Source organism: Echiichthys vipera (genome assembly GCF_963691815.1).
Source record: "Echiichthys vipera genome assembly, chromosome: 8".
Taxonomy (NCBI): Eukaryota; Metazoa; Chordata; class Actinopteri; order Perciformes; family Trachinidae; genus Echiichthys; species Echiichthys vipera.
The window spans coordinates 11,731,105-11,756,015 of record NC_139833.1 but is presented as its reverse complement, the minus strand read 5'-3'; the positions used below and the strand labels follow the sequence as shown (position 1 = coordinate 11,756,015).

At 41.3% G+C, this 24,911-nt stretch overlaps 1 protein-coding gene across 1 annotated transcript; it reads left to right on the top strand.

Moving 5' to 3' along the window:
- Window positions 1-131: 131 nt before the first annotated feature.
- clstn3 (calsyntenin 3) lies at window positions 132-24,640 on the top strand. Its single transcript, XM_083919024.1, has 19 exons — window positions 132-280; window positions 1,091-1,157; window positions 3,796-3,918; window positions 5,813-6,023; window positions 6,217-6,425; window positions 7,546-7,695; window positions 8,911-9,096; window positions 9,183-9,470; window positions 10,014-10,126; window positions 12,009-12,168; window positions 12,999-13,058; window positions 13,206-13,354; window positions 15,677-15,825; window positions 18,780-19,006; window positions 19,174-19,335; window positions 19,786-19,931; window positions 20,109-20,244; window positions 22,327-22,511; window positions 22,600-24,640. Exons 2-19 carry the CDS (start codon window positions 1,091-1,093, stop codon window positions 22,747-22,749), a joined length of 2,871 nt encoding a protein of 956 aa, XP_083775150.1. The 5' UTR covers window positions 132-280; the 3' UTR covers window positions 22,750-24,640.
- The last annotated feature ends 271 nt before the right edge of the window (window positions 24,641-24,911 follow it).

The window sequence follows — 24,911 nt, the reverse complement described above, 5'->3', positions numbered from 1 at the left end:
AGAGCCGAAAAAACAAGGACATCCATCGGTTCTCCTCACCTTCCTCACACCTCATCACCAGTCGCTAGGCCTGACATACAAACCCTTGTCATCCCCCTCAGCTGCTGCGGAGAGACTACCTGTGTTGTCCTCTCCTCTACCTGGAGGTTTGTTTTCCGCCTGCGGAGGAGGGTGGGGGGGAGAGGGATTGCCGAGCCGAGCGGCAGGGGCGTGAGAGGCGGATGCTGCGAGCGTAGAGGCTGGGTACCAACCAGGAGCATCACCGCAACTCACCACCACGGTAATGTCAAATCTTGCTTTTTTAGCCAACCTTCATTTCTGCGACATTTCCTCTCGTGGCTCTGCGTGTGAGCCTCTCAACGTTGCTGTGAGGCAGCCACGGAGCCCAGGCTGGTTAATGTGTGTCAATACCAGCCTGTAATGTAAATCGGCTGATTAATGTCGCATAGCATGTTTCTCCCGGTGGATGTATGTGTAGCCTGGACAACCTGTGAACAGATTGAGCCTTCTGCTATGTATTTTATCCCATTTTTTTTTTATGTATACAGCATTTGTCCTGTAGTCTATCAAGGACTGCAGCAATGAAAAAAACGTAGAGGCTTGTTATGTCAATGAGAGCAAAAAAAACCCCCCAAGGACTCATTTTTCAGTTGTGGCCACAAGACAGCAGCCGCATTTTTTTTTAAAAACCTAACAAACCACAATTGAAACGTGGGAAAACACCGACACTGCCACATGCAAAACCTATTATAGCAACACACACACATTTACATACAGAATACACACACACAAGACCACGTTATGTGCATGCTCTATAGGCTAGACTCTGCAAGCTTGTCAGTAAAAAACAATTATGGATTATTGGTTTCTTCATGCTGACTCAATATGCAGCACCAAATTGAGTTCATCATGTGGGGTCTCTCTAGGCATCCAAAGGTTACATACATGACACCTGCATCTAACAGGCCTGATCTGCCCCTCTTTCTTGTTACTGTACCTGTCTCTTCTAGTTGTTGATGCATGAACTAAATTCCTCACCCCACCCTGTTGCCCCCCTCTACCTTTCCTTTCCTCTCCTTTCCTCCCTCAGATGGACAGAATGAATTTTCTCTCCTTCTTCCTCCTTTGCTTGACTTCGGTTGCCACTGGCAACAAAGGTCAGTTCCTCATCATTTTGACTGTTAATTGTGACGTGTTGAGATGATGGTTGACATCGCCACAGGAGCACGCAGAGACCTGTCAAGGTGCTCAGGGCAGGGTCGTGGCAGGTTTTTGCCCTGAAACGCTCCTGGTGATCCTCACGAGTGTGTTAGTTAGATTTCAGGTTCCTCGTTACATAAACAGACTGCATACATGCATACGTGTTTCTACGTTTTGTGTTTCGTGACCCCTGGTGTGCATGTGCCTGTTTCACCAGTGCTGTGACGCTGAGAGGAGATGATAAATCTGTTTCCTCCTCTGGAGCAGATTCATCATCCTGGATAACCATGACTCTGATTCAACATCATTGTTCCAATGATTATCATGCTTGGGAGAGGCGAATGAAGCAGACAGCGTGGAGGGAGAATTGTCAGAGGAGGAGGTAGTAGAGGAGTAATGCAGGGAAGAGATTGGAGCAGAGTGTCAGAGAAACCGAGAGAGGGAGAGACAGAGAGGGGGGAGTACGAGAGACAGAGGAAATGTTAGGAGAGACAGAGGAGAAGGAGCTGTGACAGGAGAGGACGTGGCCGAAAAAAGACGCAGGCTGATAAGGAGGGAGGAGGAGGAAGGAAACAAGGAGGTGGTGGAGGAGAGAGAGAGAGAGAGAAAGAGGTGGTACGTGAGATCAGGTGACACGAGGGAAAAGGAAAAGCGCAAGATACTGAAGTATTTGTGTATATATATATGTGTGTGTGTGTGTGAGGGAGACAGACGAGTAGGGGTGGGTGTTGTGGGGTGAGAGAGTGACAGAGCGGAGGAGAGTGCCAGGAGAGACAGAGAGATGGAATGGGATGCCTCTCAATCTGTAATCCCGGATGTAATCCACAGGCCTGATGCTCAGATTAATGCTATAGCATAGGAAGGGGGTGGGGTCGGGGGGGATCAGCCAAAGGGACAGGGGGCGGGAGATAAACGACCAAAAAAGAGACACGGCAAAAGGACTGTTGGAATAGAGGAGGAGAAGGAGGAGACGTGTCAGGCTAGACCTTGAGAGGAGAAGATGAATATCTGTGATTAGGGCTGAACCTCGACACTCTTCTGGTGCTAAAACAGAGAATCAAAAGCTCGGTCACATTTGTTCCCTTTCTGTATTCAGTGATTAGATATTTTCTTATTTAAATCCTGCTCTTATCGAGTAGTACAAGTAAAAGTAATTAGGGCTGCAACTAAGAATTATTTTCATTATCGATTAGGCTGCTGTTTATTTCCTCTCTTGGTTAATTATTCAGTCTTTGAAAAAGTCTGGAAGTTAATGTCAACAAATAGCTGATTTTATACAATCAACAGTACAAAACAACAGAGACGGTGTGATTATTATCACGTAAGACGATCAGCAAATCCTCTCATCTGAGAAGCAGTGTTGGGTATTTTTTGCTTTAAACATTACTCAAACACTGATTTTGGTTTTCTGTCGACAGGCTTGATTAATCACCTAAATGTTTCAGCTCTAAAAGTAGCAAAACCAAAATGTAAAAATACCCCATAACAAGTAAATGGCCTCTTTCATAATAGTTTATTATATTATTAGATTATTGAAGTGTTACTGTGTAGAACAGCATTCTAATATTGTTGCTGGTTGAGCCAATTTTATCCAGTAGCAATATCTGTCAAATAAATGTTGTGGAGTATAAGGAACAGTATTGCCCTCTGAAATGTGACGCAGTGGTTGAAGTATAAAGTAGCATCGATTGGAAATACCCAAGTGAAGTACCTCCAAATTGTACTTAAATACAGTACTTGTGTTATTGTACTTTTCAGCACTGAGAAAAACAAATTTATATTCTCCAGTAAGGCATCAAAAAACATCATTTTGGCTCTATAATCGAAAAACTCATGTGAAACCCAGCTCCGTCTTTGAAGAAACAGAAGTTTGATCAGATTCAGAACCAGCAGCATTTTTTCTCTGTTGACTCTCCCCTCGCAGACGAGACGGCACAATTAGTTCCAGCCGGGTTCTCTGGAAAATTCACTGTGAAGACAACAAAGCTATTGCTAAACACAAGTCTGGAGTTTCTGTCTGATTTCAAACTCTGTAGCTCCAGCGTTAAAGCGATTGAGTACAACAGAGGGGAGGCGCTCCGGCTTTTGTTTTCGCTCTTTGCTGGGGTGTAAAATCGTCATCCTTCTGGCTCATTAACTTGCCCTTTGATCACTTAGTGCAGAACATTCAGCACAAGGATGAATAATTAATTCGCAATTAAAGGTTAAATTCACAGTAAACCTCGGGCATTTGATGTCGACTCGGCTGTTTCTTGGCGCATTATTGTGCAGCGCCTGTGGCAGGCCTGATTGATATGAGAAATATACCCCTCTGTGTGTGATAAGCTGAAATCTGACTTTAATTATACTGTCAACCATCGCAGAGTGGCACTTGACATGAACAAGGGAAGAAGGTCTGGTATATGGCGAGAGAGAGAAAGACGATGAATCTATGAGAGTGTGAATGCGATTGTCCTTGTGGTCACACATACATTGTGTATTTTTCCACTCACCATGTCCTCGCCCATAATGGAGTGTTAAAAATAGACACGTTGGTTAATTCTAATTGCTCCATTTAACCCAAAGCCTCTTCGGTCTCTTTTCTGTGCCGTTCAGCCAATAAGCACAAGCCATGGATCGAGACAGAGTACCAGGGGATCGTCATGGAGAACGACAACACCGTGCTGCTCAATCCCCCTCTCTTTGCCCTGGACAAAGACGCACCACTACACTACGCTGGTAACTCCAACCGCACGAAACAGCCTGAGAGAATAGAGGATGAGAGGGAAATGGCGAAAGAAAAATGCCCCAAAATATTTCAATTTTTGCTTGAATTTGCTCGAACATCCACAGAACTGGCTGCTGTGGAAAATAGGTCAAATCAAGTGCCTCGCACCGCCAAATTGAAAACCACATCACCAGGCCAAATTGAAAATGATCTCACCAGGCCCGGCCTCGGCTTTAATAGTAAACACGACACTGATTTTACAGAGAGATGTTTGGAGCTATCAGACTGCTGCTGCCTTTTCCAGCCTTATTTCCCAATAGACCAGTCTAAATATTAAAGGTAATGTATTCAGTCACACAGTCCACTATTTTTAGACCATCGTAGTGTAATTCAACCCTTCATTGCAGGAGTAGCAGTCAGCAGCGCTCCTTGCCTCTGCAGCCTGATGAAATAAGGTTTTCATGTTTGCACTCGTGGAAATGACTGTGTTCAGTCAAATTATTAACTGCCCGACCAGAATTACTCCGCTGCTCCCTGAAATTTATTTGGCTTGTGTCAAGAAGGAAGAGAAAATTAGCTGTTTGAGCTGGAAAGCCTGCCACACCTATGTCTTATGTCAGCCAGGGAAGATCAGCTGCTATATTAAGGGTTTTATTTTGAGTCTCAGCTTCAGTCCGTCATATTTTATACTCATGATCATCCTACAAGATCCTATAGATATCTGTCTGCTTTGTGTTATATTCTGAAAATGTCTGGACGATGTGACTTTAAATCTACTGAATATGAGGATAGATTAGTTAGTTCAATAATGATGGATGCAATGATTAGTGTTATTTCCCTCCTCATGGTTGCTCCCTTCTGAATTGTTTGACCTTATCAATACAATATGAACACTTAGACTGTGGACACTTAGACTGTGGACACAATTCTGTTTATATGTCACTGGTTGTTGTAGCTGTTAATAATAATAACCTTTATTTGTATAGCACTTTACAAATCAGAATTGCAAAGTTCTCTTCAGAAGAAATCAGGAAAAAACAGTAAAACAAAACAAATGATTGGGAAAATAAAAAGTAGGCAGGGCACAGAAAAACAACTGGATATTTATTAGAGACTTAAAGGATTCTTAGAGATGAATTTTAAGAGGAAGGCTGAAGGTAAATTCATCTTTAGTTTTGACTCTGACTGCAGAGTTGTGTGGCAGGATCTAAGGGTTGCAACAGTATGAGATTTGCATGGTACGATAACGATCTCATAATATATCACAATATCATGGTATTACGCAATTATTATTATTATTATTATTATTATTATTATTATTATTATTGTCAGTTAAGACCCTTAAAGGAATGAGTTTTTACCCCTTGAAGAAAACTTTATTATAATTGAAATCCATATAATTTCTACTTTCTATATAATTGAAATAGAAAGTAGTATGTGTAAAAATTAAGTATCTTTTTCAATCCTGTAGATAAGTAAAATGAAAGTAGACGGTATACTGTGAAATCAGCTTATCGCTGCCACCCAAATGCTGGAGCCAGACCTGGAGTGCTTTAAAAACTACTGAGTAAAACTTAAAAAGGTGAATTGTAAAGTCAACTGAAAGTCAATTTAAAGAGGGTAAATGTGGGGTTATATAATTTCTCTTATTTGTTCTTGTGAGGAGTCAAAGCGGCATGCTTTATAATCTGTGAGAGGCTTTTGCCACAGGAAAAATGAAAAATACTCAAACTTTTAAGACAATAAGAAGTTTATAAACATATTATTATGTTTTATTTCAGACAATTTATTAATCTTAAAATGAGGATTTGAGTAAACTTGGATTCACAGTGTGCGTACTTAAATACATGTGTTTCATTGCTCTGCTCTGATATGATGAGCTGTTTACCTCCCTCCCTCTCCCAGGTGAAATCTGTGGTTTCCGGGTTCATAATGGCCCCTCGGGTTCAGGCTCGGTCCAGTTTGAAGCGGTGGTTCTGGACCGCTCCACTGGCGAGGGCCTGGTCCGGTCCAAGGAGCCGCTGGACTGCGAGAGCCAGCGGGAGCACAGCTTCACCATCCAGGCCTACGACTGCGGAGAGGGACCTGATGGAGTCAACAGCAAGAAATCCCACAAGTCAGTCTGCTCTCTCATCCAGTTTAAAAAGAAGAGCTCAAATGTTATATTGTGTTATAATCACAGTCACTATCTGACATTCCTCTGATTGTGTAAACACTATCCAGCCATTTCAGCTTCCTGCTGTTATAATAATCCATTTCTCCATCCCTCTCTCTGCTTGTGTTTTGCTTCCCACTCCTCCTTCCCTCAGGGCCACGGTGCATGTACGTGTAAACGACGTCAATGAGTTCTCCCCCGTGTTTGTCGAGCGCCGCTACGAGGCTTCAGTCCCAGAAGGGCGTCTGTTTGACCGAATCGTGCGTGTGGAGGCCCTGGATGCAGACTGCTCCCCGCAGTACAGCCAGATCTGCTTCTATGACATCATCACTCCTAATGTGCCCTTCGCTATCGACAACGATGGTGAGATATTTTTTATCTTGTAGTAGTAAATCAACTGGTGCCGGACTCAGACCTATTAATATTTGTCTGTCTCTGCTGCAGAAATACAATATCCCCACCAGTTGCCATATTATTATCTTCGTATCTGCACTATCTGCTCTGTGAGGCCTTGGTTGCACAAAGAATCACTAAATTCAATATTCAGTATTCAACTCCTTAACTGCAGATGTCCTCAATACAAGAAAAACACACATACCAAACACTGCTTGGCGACATTGATGTCTAGATAGCGACAGAGTGAAAGAAATTGCAGGTATAATTCCTCGCACAGGTAGAAACTAAAAGATGTTAAAATAGACTTTGTGTGGGCGGACTATTGTTCCGTCTCTGCATAAACACAGCAGCAGCTGTCGGGTTTAATATAGCATCCTGTCTTGCTCCTGGCTGCTTATAGATTCCCTAAAATTCTTTGTTGTAATTGTATACATTGACTGGTTGTTGGAAAATCGATTGTAATGTGACACAGCAGCTGTTTTAGTATGACTCTGCAGAATTGTCCTGGACTTGGAAGGTTTTGCTGAGAATGAGCAGCTCCTTTCTTTTTTCGGTCAGACTGGTACTGAGACCTTTTGTTCCAACCTTGTTCAGATGCTGCAGGCTTGTCATTGTCTATATTCTTTTTTCTCTCACTTTGTCTTTTCGGTTCCTATCACTATCTCTTTCATCCCACTGTTTCTCCTCTCGCCATGTCACACCATCTTCCGTCTTACCTATTGTCTGTTAGCTGCCATGCTGAGGGCTGTCAGCCTATCGCAGTTACTCGCTGTTGCCGTTATCTGTAAAAACCTGTAAAAAGGGAAACCCTTCACTTTTCATTCTGTTCTGAGCAATTCATCTTTTTCTCCTTCTATTCCCGGATACGGTGCACTGAGCAGGCGAGTGACTCCGTTTTTGTGTCCTTGCAGCCTTAAAAGCTTCATCAATGAGCGTTCATGTATTTTTTGGGGAGGGTTTCAAATATGCAAGCAGGATGTTGATGTCTAACCCTGCTATTTCTGTGTCCTTTTTATTCTTGTGTTTCATTATTTCTTGTCCTTTCTTTCTCTCTCTCTCTATCTCTCTCTCTCTCTCTGTCTCCTAGGTAACATTAAGAACACAGAGCCCTTGGACTCGAAGCGTCAGCGTGTTCACACCTTCTGGGTGACTGCCTTCGACTGTGGAAAGAATCGGGCTCAGGCTGACGCCCAGGTTGTCGTCACGGTGAAGCCGTCCTGCAAACCCGGCTGGATCGGTAATCAACGTCACAGATCGCTCTCTTTCTGTCCAGATTGTCACGTGTGGATAACTTTCAGGGTTTGAGAGATAATAATTGTTGAATCCGTTGAAACGATCACTTTTAGTCGCAATGTGAGTGGGCTGCCGCTTAGATGAATCATCTTTGCATGTATTTATATCAAGAGCTGCACTTTAAAGATGTAGTTCTGAACCTTAGTCATATCAAGAGAAGGCAACTAGATTACCTGACATTACATTAATCCAACGGGATGAGAAGGTACAGTTTATTGACAATTCAGTACAATTTAAATACAATTTCAATGCAATTCAATTTTATTTATAGTGCCAAACCATAACAAAAGTTATCTCAAGACACTTTACATAAAGAGCAGGTCTCGACCACACTCTATGACTTATATATGATTTACAGAGACCCAACGATTCCTCCATGAGCAACTGCAAGTCGCAATATCTTCTATCTAAAAGCTTTAAATAGTAATACTATTACTACTAATAATAATAATAATAATAATAACTAATTAAGAACACAGAAATAAGACTAACATTATTATAGCAGTTAGTATTAGAACTAATAGGTAATGATACTATATATGAATAATAATAGTAATAGCAGCAGGAGGCCTCAATTTCATTTTCTAGCTCCCTTGACATTTTTTCTGCTAGAGTTTCCTTAAGAAAACTTGTTAGACCCAATAGAAAGTGTCTTTTTGTTACAGCCCCATTAAGGCTCTTTAGTTTCTGTAATAACAGGAGCATGGACGAATTTTTCAAAAAGCTGTAACACAGTTTCTACAGGGCCCTGCAGCAGTGCTAAAAGCTGACCAGAGATTTAGAAATATGGCCTTAATGTGGTACATTCCTCCCAAAATACCTCACACTTAATACAATGTAGCCTCTATTTAAAGAAGAACCTGACATTTTTAATGACAGTTTTCTGTTGATCTTTACGAATCAAGACTCAGTAATCTAACAATGGCATAGCCATCAGTGCTGGGAAAAAAACTGGAACCAAATCGTGGATTTGGAGAATCGTGACAGACTTAACTTTTAATGAGAGATTGTAAGAATGTTTTTAACCGTATGAGAAAGAATGGCATTGATTGAATGACTCCACCTCTTTATAAATGTGGGGTTTTGGAGAACGTTATTTGCTCTGTCTCATACTTTTTGAATCCAAATGTGGAGGGTCAGGTTGTTTTTGTTTTTTCAGGATGGACCAAGCGTGTAGAGTACACGCCTGGGTCAGGCAGCATCCCCCTGTTCCCCAGCCTGCATCTGGAGACCTGTGAGGAGACTGTGTGGAACATCCAGGCCACCGTAGAGCTCCAGACCGGCCACATCGGGAAGGGCTGTGACAGAGACAGCTACTCTGACAGATCTGTGCGACGGCTGTGTGGTGAGTCCTGGTTTACCCCTCAAAATGTTAATATTCAGAGGGCGGGACACCTTTTAATGGATATCCTTTCTCTTTTTCATCCTCAGGTGCTGTGCGGGGTGAAGTAGACCTGCTCCCACCTCCATCTCCTGCTGCCAACTGGACCTCAGCTCTGCCCACTCTCCCATCCTCTGATTCATCTCTGGTCTTCTCCTTCAACGGATCCAACCACGTCGCCATGGTGCCAGATTCGGTTGTCTCCGCTCTATCGGGTGACCACTTCACCCTGCAGCTGTGGATGCGAAGGGGCGGCGCCAACATCCAGGCTGCGACCACTCAGACCAGAGGAAGTCGCAAGGAGGAGGAGACTATTGTGTGCAGCACCGTCAAGAACGGTACGTTACATCGTAGAGTCTCGGTGTTGATACTATTTCAAGGAATTTTAAAAGATATAGTGGGCAATTTTTGAAAACATCAGATATTAAATCCACAGAATTTGACAGACTCAAGGCCCCAGAACTGCAGAGAAAGAAATAAAAAATAAGTAAAGCTGTTTATAGCTTTAACACCAACTATCAAGGTGCTCTTGAGAGAGACGCTCAGCTGCTCCACATGAGCAGCCAAGTGAACAGCAGCAAAGGAGTAAAAGAACAGTAAAACACTGTAATTGTGCCAGGCCGAGTATCGTGTGTATCTTATGAATATTTTCAACTCCATGACTTTGTCGGCGCAGTGATCAAAAGCAGCATGTTCAGCAAACCTTTCCTTAGGTAAAAAAAACAAATCAATGAGATGAAAGATGAAAATCTATATTAAACTAATTGCCCATTTCTATGCTTTACTGTGGGTATTCTCTGAAGAAATGCCCGGTGATATGACGACAGTTTGACGAGTCCACGCCGTCTGACCCACCGCTTTTTTCTGTTCTTCTTCTGCAGATGATTCTTTCTCTCACTATTCCCTCTCTGTGCACGGCTGCCGCCTTTCTCTCTTCTACTGGCCCGACGTCTCAGCCGCACGGCCCGTCAAGTTCTTGTGGAAACTGGAGCAGGTACTTTGGGAAATGCAACACTAAGCTTTGATGTTCTTCTGTATTTGTACCTTTGAAATTAAACTTGAGGAAATGCAATAGTTAGTTTGTCTGTGTAAGACGTACATCAAACATCCGGCCCAGACACCGATTTCACAAACATTTATCTTTTCTTGATAATATAACACAAAAACTAAATAATAAACTACTATACTATACTATACTATACTAGATACTACTGTTCTTTCAAAAAAAATTCACATGAACTGTGAATTGACAAGAAATGCTACAAGACAAAAAAAATGAAGGACACTAAAAAACAAACTGAAGTAATTTTCTATATCCTACAGACTCACATTAGGGGGTTGAGGGGCTTTGTTTTGACTGAAGCCACTGGTCCCAGACAGATTGAAGCAGAAAGGATTAAAGGATGCTGAGCTGATACAGAGAAGATTTCTCAAATCCCTCCGTCTGAAACCACAATATCTGATTACCCCGGTCTTTCTCTTCTGCCCCTCCGTCTCTATAATTCCCTTCCCTTTGATTTCCCCCTATCTATAGAGGAAGCTAAAACAAATGTGTAAAGGAATTTACTTATATGAAATACTGCCAGTGATGGACTGTAATGTGTTTTTTATTGCACTATATTTGTATAACTATGTAATATAATTAAGATTTTGCATGAGAAACATGATCAGTTTTTAAAATACAATACATTTTCAAAGTTTAAACCAGTGGCTCTGAACATTTTGGGATGTGCCCCCTTACAAAAACAATTATTATCTAGTTAGGCCTGTTTGTGGTGTTTCAGATGGTTAATTTAGATAACAGTTCAAGGCCCTAACAAATGAAATTACCGAATAATTCACAAAAGAGCCAAGATTAAGACAAGTCCTGTTATTTTCTTCCCCATCAATCATGTCACAACCCCTCAGTTTTATCTTGTGACCCTTTGGTTGGAAAACAGCTGGACTAAACTATTCAACTGTTAATAAAGTATCTAACTTTATTTAGGTCTTATTATTTATTTATGTATTTAAAACTACTAAAAGCTACATGATAACAACATTAACAACAATAATGTAATAAAGGGTATAATGCCATACCATTGCCAGGAGCCATTTAGCCAAGTATTTTTAGTACATTTTAATGGTAATACCCAATAGATAGATACCCTGCATTTATAGGGTAGACTATAAATGCAGGACTTTTACTTGTAACAGAGTATTGTTTATATTATTGTATTGGTATTTTTACTTAAGTTAAATATCTGAATACTTCTACCACCACTTCTACAAACCAGTAAATGTTCAGATCATAGAAATAGAAATAGAGTAGAACGTACATTGAACCGTTTAGCGTGGTCATTTAACTAGAACTTAGCGATTGCTGTTAGTCGTTATGGTGACAAGTGATGGCACGTGTCAGTGGGGCCACAAAGTGTGTCACAACAGAGACTCTCAGAAGCCCTCACTAGTTTGAGAACTGTGTTTTGGCTGATCATTTAATGAATAGAATTTGATGACTTTCTAATACAGTAGAAATGTTAAATTGAATACAGCAATCCTCAATTGCTCCCCAGCAGCAAGGCAACGGGCAAAGTGCACAAAAGACGCCTCGCAAAACCTTTTTGCAAAACCTCATCTCAGTGAGTCTGCGATTTGCAGCAATTTGGTTCATACGGAAGTTAGCGTAAGTTAGCTCGCTACAACGGACACAGTTTGCTGAAATGGCAAGAAACACATAAAAATGGCCGCCACTCGAACCATCCTGCCATGTTGATTTGAATGAAAATGTCTGTCCAACTCTCATTCTGTATCTATGGTTCAGACCTTCACCTGCAAGATATTTCAACAGTTTCCTTTGTCCAGGCTCATGAGTCTGTGTTGTCTCTGTCCAACAGGTGTGTGACAGCGAGTGGCATCATCTTTCACTCAGCGTCCAGTTCCCCTCGGTGACCCTGTATGTCGATGGTGTGACCTTCGACCCCGCCCTCATCCATGACAACGGAGCCATCCCCAACCCCGTCCCCCTCCAGAGGATGTTCATCGGCGCCTGCTGGGGTAACACACTGAAATTTATGCTCAGTGAATCCACATCCACCATGCAGTATATTTCATTCCAGCTTAATGGTGGAGTCTGACAGAAATGTATGCATGCAGAGAGCGAACAATCCTGTTGTTTTTTATTTTTGCATAAAAGCCGTTGTACGGTTTGCCTGCTCTTTTGCATTCCTCTGTCAATGAAACGTCATTCAAATCACACATCAGCAAAGAAAGCAGGCTGCCCTTTCTGGTAGGGGCATCGGCAACTCACGAACCCTCGTAAGGCATCTTCAGACAATCTGCCGAGACATTTTGCCTCACGCCATTCACTCCCTCATTTCACTCAGTTATAATTTGGTTGACGCATTTTGTCTTAGAGGGCTAATAATAAAACTGACTTATCAATTATTCAGGACAGCAGAACAACACGAGGGCCAGACAGTTATCAGCCACTTGCTCTCGAAACGCTGGTTAAAATGAGAAACTGTGGCTGCCAATTAGCAATGAAATACACTCACACTCACACACACACACACACACACACACACACACACACAGTGTTACACTCTCATCCACAGTGGAAATCGCTCCGCTGCCTGCGTGGCAGCAACTGCTGCTAGATAATGAGGAGATGGTGCATGATATCATTTACAATTCTCTTGCTTGCATTTTCTCACTTGTGCCTCCTCATGTTATTTATTTTTTTCTTTTTTCATTCTGCCTGTCAACCTCTGGCATCTTCAGCCTTCCTCTCACTTTCTTTTCATACCATAAGTATCTGTCTCAGTGTGCCTCACTGTTTTCTCTTATTCTCTGCCCCTTTGTGCCCCTCGCTGGTGTCCCCGCAGAGCCTGAAGAGAAGCAGAAGGAGATACTAAACAACACCATCCCAGAGGGTAAAGACTCAGGTGATCTCCCTTTTCACATTGTTTGCAGCAGTAAGGGTGTGCAGTCTGTCTTAAGCTGTGTAATTGTTGGTGTTTTATTTATGCGCATATTAGAATATAGATGTGGTGTTATAAAAAGTATTCTTACTGGACTGTGTCTGTTTTTAGTGAAGTATGTGGGTGGTTACCATGGCCTGTTGTCGGGGGTGACGGTGCGTCCTGGCAGCGTGGAGCCTCACAGTGTGGTGGAGTGTCTGTACGCCTGCAGGGAGGGCCTGGACTTCGGAGACCTGGAGACTCTGGGCTCTGGCATGAAGGTAATGCCTCAGAGACCGCAATGTTATGTAAGGGATAATGTAACACGACCGGGTCATTATTGCGAATTAAACCCCAGACAGTGTTGATGCAGGACCCTGATGCACAGCGGGTTTAATTTGCAATTATGACCCGCTCGCTCTACATTATCTGGCTTATTACACGGCTACTTACTAAAGAAATCAATAATCTGACACAAAATATTAATTTAAAAATGATTTTGTTGATTTAGAAATGGTCCTCCTGAGTCTGTGAGAACTGCCTTCATAGCAGTGGTCTGCTACTACTCTACTGCCGTAATTGACCAATCAGAGTTGAATATTCAAAAGAGGGTGCTCAACATCTTCATCCAAATTATTAAAATGTACTCTCTTCTCCACAACCCCACGCTTTATTCACCAAAATCATCTATCGGGCCTGATGGTGATCAGTCTTTCACTTATTGATACTGATAAGTATCTCGTTTAGAAAACAGCAGCATTTTCTATTCATTTACAAGAGAATTGGAAATACAAACACACAATATTTTCAATATTTTTCAAAAATACTAAAGAAAAATAAATCATGAATCCATTAATTGGTTAAAAAGTTGAATCAACATTTTTAAAATAAAAAGCAGCAGATTCTTTATTCTGTTTTTTCACCCTAAAATACTCTATATTCAAATATACATGTGTATATAATCTTTAACTAGTTAACTTAAGATAACCAGTTTCAAAGTCAATCTTGATTGATTTTACCACATGCTTCATTTAGCTAAAATTCATAATGGGTTTGTTCCATTACTCATACTACCATACTATTAGTACGCCTGAATAAGATTTAGTGTGTCCCAATACATAGTACGTCAAATGCAGTACGGCAAAAATATCAGGATTTCCTCTCACATCTGGTCGGATTTTCCAGTATGCAAGCCAGCCTGATTTTCTGGCTAATCTGTCCCACAATCCTTTGCGCAGCAGAAGATACGTCACGTTGACTGAGCAGCCAGAAGAGCACAGACAGATGAAAGCCGTAGACAGCTCATTAACTACACACTGTGACAGATATTTGAGCCAGAGGGTCAAAGTTTAAAGCGCAATGTTATAACGAAGTATAACAGTAAGTATGTCCCAGTTGTATACATACTGCATACAACAGTAGATACAGATATAGATGCAGATACATACTAAAAATAAAACATATATGGTTGTTGAAGTAATCCACTGAAATCTCCATTTTTATTGTAACATATCATCACTTGTTCATTATCTGCAAGCAGCTCAGTCACAGATTGTGAGTTCATCGTCTTATTATTTTAATGAGACATTCCTAACCCTTAAACGTCAGAATCTGCCAACTTACCATGAATTTACTCTGGTGTTTGGTGCATACAGTACGATAAACAAACGAAGCACAAATGAAAATAAAAACAAAGGTGCTGTAACAGTTAGAACATAAATACATGATAGAAATATTATATTAATAAAAACAAAGAAGATGTAAGATATACTATAACAATGTACAATATAACTGTTTTGGAATAAGAAAGCTGTACAGTTCTGTGCAGGATGTGCAAAAATATAAATATATGTTAAGTTATGCATATGAGGTGTTTCAACATTGTTAAACATGGTTTCAACGCGTCCTTGAAATCCTTAAAAGTTTGTGAATATGAGGATAGAAAAATAAAGACCTTGAAGATAGACATAAATAGACATGGGTCGTTAAAAGTGCTTAAACTTAAATAATAGAAATGTAAGGTTTTTTCCTTTTTTTTTTAGGAAATTAGGCCTGGAAAGTCCTCGAATTTGATGTTTAAGCAGGTGTAGGAACCCTGTGATAAGTATGTAACAGAAGGGAAGTCATAATCTAATTTTTCCTTTAATTAGTTTCATTTTTATTCATGTTCATTCCACCTTTCTGTTTTCACACTTGAAACAGGAACAGGAGGAATTAGTACAACAAGCAAAACCTGTTTCGATCCTCATACGGGCACCAGACTTGAAAAGTTGTGAACCTATCCTTTGATTTCAACACAAATTGTTGATACGCTGCCAAATGTGTTTCTCCCTTAGTGGTGGTTTGGAGTGTGTGAGGCTTTTAATCTTCAAAATGTAGACATATTTGTGCAAAAGGGGTCAAAAAAGACCAAGAAAGTCTGCTAATATCATTATTTCTTTGCTCTGATATCTATTCAAACGAATCTCTGTTGAATTAGATTCAAGAGCCCTATCCAAAGTTTCCCTTTGTAAAGTGTCCAATTTTGTCTTGAGCCCTGGTAACATGACGCCTTCTTATGTAAATGAAAGGAAACTTTTCAAGCGTCTCTTTTGGCTCTGCAGGTTCATGTGAACCCCAGCCAGTCAGTGTTGGTGCTGGAGGGAGACGACATCGAGAGTTTCAACCGAGCAGTGCAGCAGGTCACCTACAGGAACTCTCTACGCTTCGCCACCCCTGGAGTCCGACCCCTCAAACTAACGACCTCGCTCAGGTACAAACACAAACACACACACACACACACACACACACACACACACACACACACACACACACACACACACACACACACACACACACACACACACACACACACACACACACACACACACACACACACACACACACACACACTCTCCTATTGTGGATGGACCTCAACAAGCATACGGATAAGAAACAGTCATAGTAGAGGCGGGAATACTGATTTCACAACAACAATTAAAGCAGACTTAAGCAAAAGCAGCCCCAGCATGACGGCTCTAACTAAAGTCATACGTCCTTTGATTGAAAGAGACCGTCATTATAACAGAATTTGAAACTTCAATATAAAAGCCTCCTGGTATAAAACACAATTTCAAAATGATTTCTTTTTTTTATTAACAACCTGCTGGTACAGAAAAGGTTGTATTTGTATTTTGTATTTGTATTATTCATTTATTTCAGACTTGCAATCTAAAGTTGATCAACACACATTTGTGATACTGTTAATTGTAATTATTAACTGTTAAATATTCAACCTACCTTGTTGGCTTACACAATCTTTATGTTGTTATTATTGCTTTTACTATTATTTCTCTTTTTTTGTCTAATGTACTTATAAACCGGGTTAAAGATCCGGGGATTTTCTTCCCCGTTGTTTTACCTGTGCAGCCTTGGGGAGTAAATCTGATTGTAGATCTGGTTGTTTTTTTATATAGCTTCAGTCCTTTTATTACTAACACATTTGTTTATAATATAATTAATAGAGATTGGATGGTTTTTAAACACCTGGTATGGAAAAATATATACTTTTGACAACCTTTAGAAGAAGAGGCAGGCTGAAGGAAAGTAAATGTAAACGGTCACACTGGAAATCTCATGGAAATCACAAATGATATGAGGTGAAATTCAATCATTTTGTCTGTAACAGTCAATAGAAGTGTCCCTCTCTGGACTCTCTGCCTCTGATTTCACTCCTTTGACATTGAACTCATCAAACATGGACCTTGCCTCGGCCGTGATAAAGACTAGGCTGGAACGAAAGAGATGATTATCGAGAGAATACGTCGAAGTAAAAGATAAGAAGGAATATCTTATCTCTTTCGTCCGTTCAGCCACAAAGTAACTTTTGCTTAGATGGAGTAAACTGCACGTACCAAATTTATTCTGCCTAGTTTTACCTTTGGTTGTTGAAAGATCTGATTTTCCCGTTTAGTGAAGACCAATCAAAAATACAGTGATTCACATCTGTCATCATGACGTTACTCACTTTTTTTCCTGTGTCCTTGAACACTTTTTGAGAAATAGTTTAGCATCTTTCTGACAGGAAAGTGGTTCAAGTGTTCAGATTTACATTAAAGTATTGCACAATCAAGCAACACAAGACTGGATCTCTAGTTCAGCGCGCATCACACGGAATCACCTGGCCGTGAAAATAAAGAAGCGCACAAACTCTGTTTCCGGGTCGGTGCTCGGCCATGCTTCACAACTGCAAACTGGCTCTCTGGCTTTAGCAGTCACTTCTAGCTGATGAAATATTAATTCACCCCGGGAAGTACAGTCCAGCTCATATACTATGTGGTATACTGTGTATTTAAAACTAAAACTAGCCGCCTGCCGACAAATTAGATCTCATCAAACTCTCGGGCTGTGCAGTTTTATTACTGTCTTTTGGGACCGTTGTTTTTGTCGCATGTTTATAAGATTAAAATGAGTACCAGGCCACAAGTCAGAGCTGGAGGTTTTGTTTTTGAGTTCCCAATGATTCAAGGTCACGGGCAGATTTTTTTTTTTCCCACTTCTGCTCAAGTGTACCAGAGTTTTTTTTTTTTTCCTCCAGCGTGTTTTATTGCGTGTGTGAAGATTAGACTGATTTGAGGCCAGGAGTTACCCAGATGGCTGAACAGCAGGCCCTTCTGGAGGGGCCGATAGAAGCAGCTGCTCACTCTGATAGTGGAAATGTAACACACACATACACACACACACACACACACACACACACACACGCACGCACACACACACACACACGCACACACTGCTTAATCCCCTTTTCAAATGTGAAGCTGAATTATAATGCAGACGAATAAATATATGTACGCAGTCTGTCATCAATCTGATTTGCTCTCCCTTTCTGGCAGGAAAATTCAATTAGTAACAGCAAATGGTGTGGTTTAGCTTTTTCTATTTTCAGACCAAAGTGAACCGCAGTCATGGTGGAATTAGGGAGCTAGATTGAGAAAACATTGCAGTGGATTTAGTCCTTTTTGTCGACGACTGTGGTGCCAACTTTCTTGACAATACTCAGCCACAATGTTGCTTGTTTGAGACTCCTGTTAATTAGTCCAGCTAGCGGTGCTTTGAGTTAAATGCTATCATAAGCGTGCTAACATGCTCACAGTGATGCTGATGTTTAGCAGGTTTAATGTTAACCTTGTTATCCATCTTAGTTTAATATGTTTGCATAACATTTGGTAATTAGTACTTCACACACAGTACAGCTGAGGCAGACGGCAATGGCATTAGTTTTGCTCGTACTGTATTTAGTCATAAACCAAATTCAAATTTAACCTGATGATGGCGCGGTATGGAAAGCTAAGAGGCAGCTGTGCAAGTTTTACAAAGCAATGTATTTAGTTTACAGGTCTTTAATGTCTGTATCAAATTGTATGGCAATCCATCTGAAATCTGCTGATATTTTACTGCAAAACAAAAATGTCCACTTCAACGTGGCGTTAGTATTTAGACCAAAGTCAGCACGTCTTGTCTGTCACTATGAATGTTTTCATGGCAATTCATCCAGTACTTGCAGAGATATTACAGTCTGGACCAAAGTGGTGGACCACCTGACAAAGTGACATTTCCGTACCCAGAGCCACATCGCTAGCGTGGCAAAAAAAAATTGCAACATTTCCATCTCTTTTTGCCTCTTTTTCATTCTCTGACAACACACACTTCCTTCCTTCCTGCCAGATGTTTCAACGAGGAGAGCTGCCTGTCCCTCAAGCAGCTGGAAGGATACCTGGTGGTTCTCCAGCCTGACGCCCCTCAGATCTCCCTGTCTGGGGTCGGCCCTCATCTGGCTCGTCCTGCCCCTGAGTTTGAGGGTCCCCGTGGTGTCCCCCTTTTCCCTGAGCTCCGGATCGTCTGCTCCTTGTCTCATGCTGTCAACACGGCTGCACAGGGGATGGAGGGTGGAGGTGAGTCTCACATTAAATAACTTTCATCTATTGACATGTTAAGGTTTGTTTAGCACATAGCCCTTACTTACCACTTGTCTAAGTATCTTTATATGGAAATGAGTTGAAGAGATCATTTGTGGTTTGCATCCTTTGTTTCTTAAATTGGGGGATTGATCCTCTCTTAGCTCTGATGTCCGACGCTGTGGCTCACACTTTGGACGGCTGTGAGGTCCAACCGCTGGGGGAGGAGCTTAACCCAGAGAGGGAGGAGCTTCTGGTGGACATGGATGTTGTGCGAGAGAGGGGATTGGAAATCATCAATACTACAGCTTATATTGCCATCACAGGTACGGTGCATAAACACATTATTAACACTATTTTTATTTTTTTTACCAGAAAAGCATCTTTTACATTGAAAATATTTTGTCCTGGCCAAGATAGACAGAAAGTTATAGATAATATTCAGTAAATATGTCAGGAAATATGAATTAAATTGGCTTCACGGTTAAAAAATGTGAAAAAAGCATAAACATAAGCTTCTGCTTGAACTTTAGCGGATTAAAATATATTCATATAAGACTACAGATCTCATAGTAAGAAGCTGATTTAGAAAATAGTTTTCTGCGCCTGTAAAACTTCTGCACTCAGTTCTTGAAAGAAATTCAATATAATAGATTCGCTATGCCCTTAAAATTAAAGTAATAAAAGTAATCCATCCGATACAGTCACCTCCTGCTCCTCTCTACAGATAGTCTCAGTATTGACTCTGTCTATCTTTTTTTCTGCTCTCCCTCCAGGTGCAGAATCCATCTCTGTGTACGAGGACGTCCTTCGCTCAGTCCGCTACCGACTGGCCAAAGGCTCAGCGCGCTTTGAGAGGCGGTTCCGCCTGTCCTGCTCTGAGATGAATGGCAGATACACCAGCAATGAGTTGACTCTGGAGGTGAGAAGAAACATCATTCACACACACAGTAACACCTCTGGCACTGACATGAAGATAAGTGTTCTTTAGATATGAGGAAGAACACAAGTTAAGACCTTTGGGAACACTATTTGTATGAAAAATAAGATTATTTAGATCATTCAGTTACACATTCTTCTTCTCTCCTCCTTCCTTCAGGTGAACTTCCTCCACTCTCTGGACAGTCTGTACCACCCATCTCACCTGCTGGCCTCCCAGCAGCAGTTTCTCCATCCATCCCACCACGCTGGAGAGCTGAGTGGACACACTCTGCCAAATCCACACCGCAACTCAGGTGACATTTCTCTCTCCTCAACTTTTCTTAGTGCTGTCCTGCACCTTTCTAGAAGAGACGACAAAAGAAAGGTATAAAATGCATTCAGAATATGATATAACATTTATATATAATATTTATAAGAGTGATAGATAAGGAGAGCCTAATGGTTGGCGCGAATACCAAAATGCTGAAGCGTCCAGAGTTTGATTAGCTGCTGCGGACATTTTTTACAGGTCATTCCTCTCTTCTTGTTTCCTTTCTTTCCTTGGGGATGGATAAAAGTAATAAGCAAATTATATACCTTGAGGTGTTTACAGTGCTAAGTGATCTTAAAGGTGCCCTGTGGAGTTTCAGACCTCTAGTAGCTCAACAGAGCTGTTTTTTTAAGTGCGTCCCCTCTTTTGTTTATTGCGTCTGCACACACTCGTGTGGTGTGATACACAGTCGTACCAATGATGTGACACTATTCCTCTGAGCAATAGGTGGCGCCAAGATATGCTGCAATGTGCCAGCAAAGACAGGGAAGAAGACAACTGCCAGCTAGTAAACATGGGTGTAAATTTAAGATACATTTGTGGGACCTCAAGGATTCACACAATGAGTTTTGGTGAGTTACATTGAATGCAAACGTATTTTTTGCTTGTTTGCAAGAAAACTCCACAGGGCCTCATTAAGTCCAAAGGGAGAGAATTACAAGTTTTGGGAGTCGCAGCCTCAGAGGCACGGTCCTAGTTTTCAGCCTGGAGTGAGGGACAACCCACAAACTCTAATAATCAAAAGACCCCAGGGACCTACTGGTGATAAAGGGCTGCAGCAAAACACAAATGCAGGAAGATGTCTGACCATTGCAGAGCTCTGAGAATACTCACAAGACTGTGGAGCAAGTGAAAGAACAGCGTGCACAATGGGGACGTGTTACCAACAGTTGTATAATTGTCTGCAGAACCTCTATTGTTTGTGAAGTAACTACAGCTACAAAGCAGAAAGCATTGTCAGGTTTAATCTGGTTTGTCTTAACAGTCTTAACAAACCAGCAAATGTTAGATTTTAAATTTGCCTTTAAGTAGATGGTTAGTTTGGATAATTGTGCTATTTTTCATACCAATGGTTACGGCTGTCTGGATTCCATCTGCTGCCTTTCCCCTCTCTGCCCAGAGTTTACCAAAGAAGATTATTTCAGTTAGTCTGACTCATACTGGGAGACTAGTTTAACTTGCTTTATTAAACCGAATCAACTTGAAATGAGTCAGACTAACTGAAATAATCCTTATAAGCCTTATTTGGTAAGCTTGTAGCCCATAGGTATGCTACATTGCTCAACAAGGTACACCTGGCCTGGGAATTAGGTGCTTGTGCTTGTCCCAGCAGCAGAAGAGAGAGGTTTTTGGCGTGGGGCCTGCTGGTCTTGCAGCCTCTCAGCCTGGGATTTTGCATTGATTTGTACACCCCACCCATAGACTGCATAACACCCAAAACATTGCAAAATCCCAGGCTGAGAGGCAGCAAGACCAGCAGTCCCCACAGCAGAGGCCTCTCTCTTCTGCTGCTGGCACAGGAGCTCCTTCCCAGGCCAGGTGCACCTCATTGAGCAATGTAGCACACCTGGGCAGAGCTACGGGAGAGAGAAACACACACACACACACACACACACGCACACACACACACACACACACACACACACACACACACACACACACACACACACACGCACACACACAGCGATAACACTAATGAATTCATAGGCATTCAGTAACAAACTTACGTCACAGGGGGGGAGGGGGCAAAGGCTGTACAGTACAGAGTTTGTACACATATGAAGGGACATTAATTAGAATTTCCATTTGTTCATGCTGAAGACGTAAGTCCTTAAAAACTGGTCACAGACTAAATAGTGCATTTGTTGGAGACTATTTTCAGCTGTGTATTAATACACATTTAGTCCTCTGAGTATTTGCGATATTAAGAGAGTGTAGTAGGATCAGTTCATCCTTAGTTTTAGTATTTTAGTGATTTGTCAACAATAAAAAGAACACAGAATTTCATCAGATTTATTGTTTAAATCTTTGATTAGACATAATCATGACTTCTTCTTTGTTTCAGTGGTGCCAGGAGCAGCCACCGTCATCATAATGGTGTGTGTGGGTTTCCTGGTGGTCATGGTGATCCTCGGCGTTTTCCGAATTCGCTCCATCCATCGCCGTGGGGAGGGTGCCAGAGGCGGGGCTAAGGAGGGTAGCAGCCAATGGGACGACTCTGCCCTCACCATCATTGTCAACCCCATGGAGGTAAAAAATAAATTATAAGTTGCGATTGTGATGAACGACCACACCTGTCCACCTCCTGTTTTCATGCACACACCGCTCTCTCCCACAGTCCTACGAGTCTCGTATGGGCATCTCCCCTGACATGGAGGGGGAGGGGGAGGAGGACGAGGAGGTACCAGAGTCGCCTGAAGACGCCAGCGACGACCAGCGAGTCATCATCAAGAAGGAGGGAAGGGACGGCAACGCCCGCCGCTACTGAGTCACATATGTCTCTGCACCAGTTCTCATGGAAACCACAAACCGGCTCACCAGTCACACACTCCAACACTTTTAATATCAACGACTGCTGACACTAATAGTATAAGGAATGTATGCTTACAAACACGACACACAACACAGTCACTGTAATACTCTTGACACTCAACGCCATACGTGACCTATAGCCAACGGGCAGTTGTTCTCCACCTAAATGTTCAATGGCACAATGTATACATTTAATGTAATTTAACCGCCTGAGCAAAATCCCACCAAAATTGTATGTGATGCACCAGTTCAAAATCACAAGACAGTAATGTTTCTGAATAGCGTCATAATGGTCGAATGAGACTGGTTTTGTTTTTTAACAACAAGGATTGTATTCTATCTTTTGTTATTGAACGCAAAATGAAATCTTTAAAAAAAACAATGGAAACTGGAACATGCAGGCCTTGAGTAGATCTGTAGGCAAAGACACAAGCCTTGATCCCGACATATCGCTGCACTCCCTTATTAGACTCGACTCGAGAAGTCTGTGCACAAGCTCTTTTCTCCCTCTTTGCATCCTCCTCTCGACACATTCCTCAAACGCCGTTAACCGCAGAGTGAAGACAGTGAGGTCAGACATTACGGTCACGCTCCAACTGAAAACACTAAGCTTGCAGATATTTTTTTTTCGGTATTGTGACTTTTGTGCTTCAGCTCTCTACTATATTTTATGTGGTGCTGATGATAAGATGATAAGATTTTAGGACTATCAACCATACACCTCACCCTTTACACAAGTTGGTACTTATGCAATCCCCTAGATGTGGGTTAAAATCTCAGAGGTGTTGAGTCAGGAGTCTTTGCAAAGTTTCAGCTTGTGCCGCTAAATGAAAAAACATCGCCATCTACAGTGACTTTGACCCCACACCCAGTGACCGCTGGAATGTCTCTAAATGAATCTCACTGCACTGTTTCACTCACTGCACACTACTCTTACAATGACTGTAAGACGTCACTTGCAATCACACACAGAAACACACACACACACACACACACACACACACACACACACTCCATCACGCTACCCCTGCTGTTTCCAGAATGTCAGCTCAGCTTGGGCAGTTTTGATTGTATTGATTGTAATGAATTTTCTGTACATACAATGATGAAAATTATGAAATTATTGTTATTACTATTATTATTGCAGCAGCCACTCTTTCTGCGTATTTTGAGAGGGAGCAGATTTCTCTTTTTCCGTTTGATTAATCACCTTTACAGCATCACAAAACAGTTTAATGATAATAATAATAATAATAGTAGTAGTGATAAGGATGATAATCCCTGGCTTGATGAGTGTCTCTTAATTTGTGTGTAATATTGTTGTAATTTAAGAACTTGCCAATATCTAAATCACAGAAAAAGGGAGGGCACATTGTTGTGACACTTAGATATGTCTCACTCATTTCATGGTTTACACTCCCAGATCATTTTTTCACATTTCAGAACTGAACCTATAATTACTTTTCTATTTCAATCCATCCGATATATTTGGTTCAATGAATGTACAACTTGTGTGCTTCTCCTCACCTCTCTCTCTCCCCCCCTGCCTCCCTGTCTTCCCCCCTCACCTCTCCCTCACTCTCCCTCTGTGTCTCTTGCTGTCTGTTTGTGTAGCCTATCAATGTGCAGTGCTAAACCTGTCAGTAAATAAAGCCTGTCGTTTTTGAGTGTGATGTTAAGAAGGAATAAACATTGCATTGATTAATAACTTATATTATTACTATGTTACTATTGGAACATTACCTGTAATTATTGATACAATGATGACATGGATTATGCTGACTAATTGTTATTGAGAACTGTCAGAAAACATTACAAAATTCATAATAAAAACACTATATGACGTCTCCATGAGAGAGCTTTCTTCTAAGAGTAAGCACTGAAATAATGCTGTAATATTTTAACAGTATTTTAATGGTGTATGAAAAATAACCTGGAAGAAGCACATATTTTGTGCACAATATGTTGATTATTTTTATATATACTTTTTATTATGAGTGTTAGTTTCATACAAATGTCAGAACATTACAATCACCCTGTATCTGCTAGTCACTCACAACATACCATATTAAGTATATTGCACATGCATTTTTTATGCAACTTTAAATATATACTCAA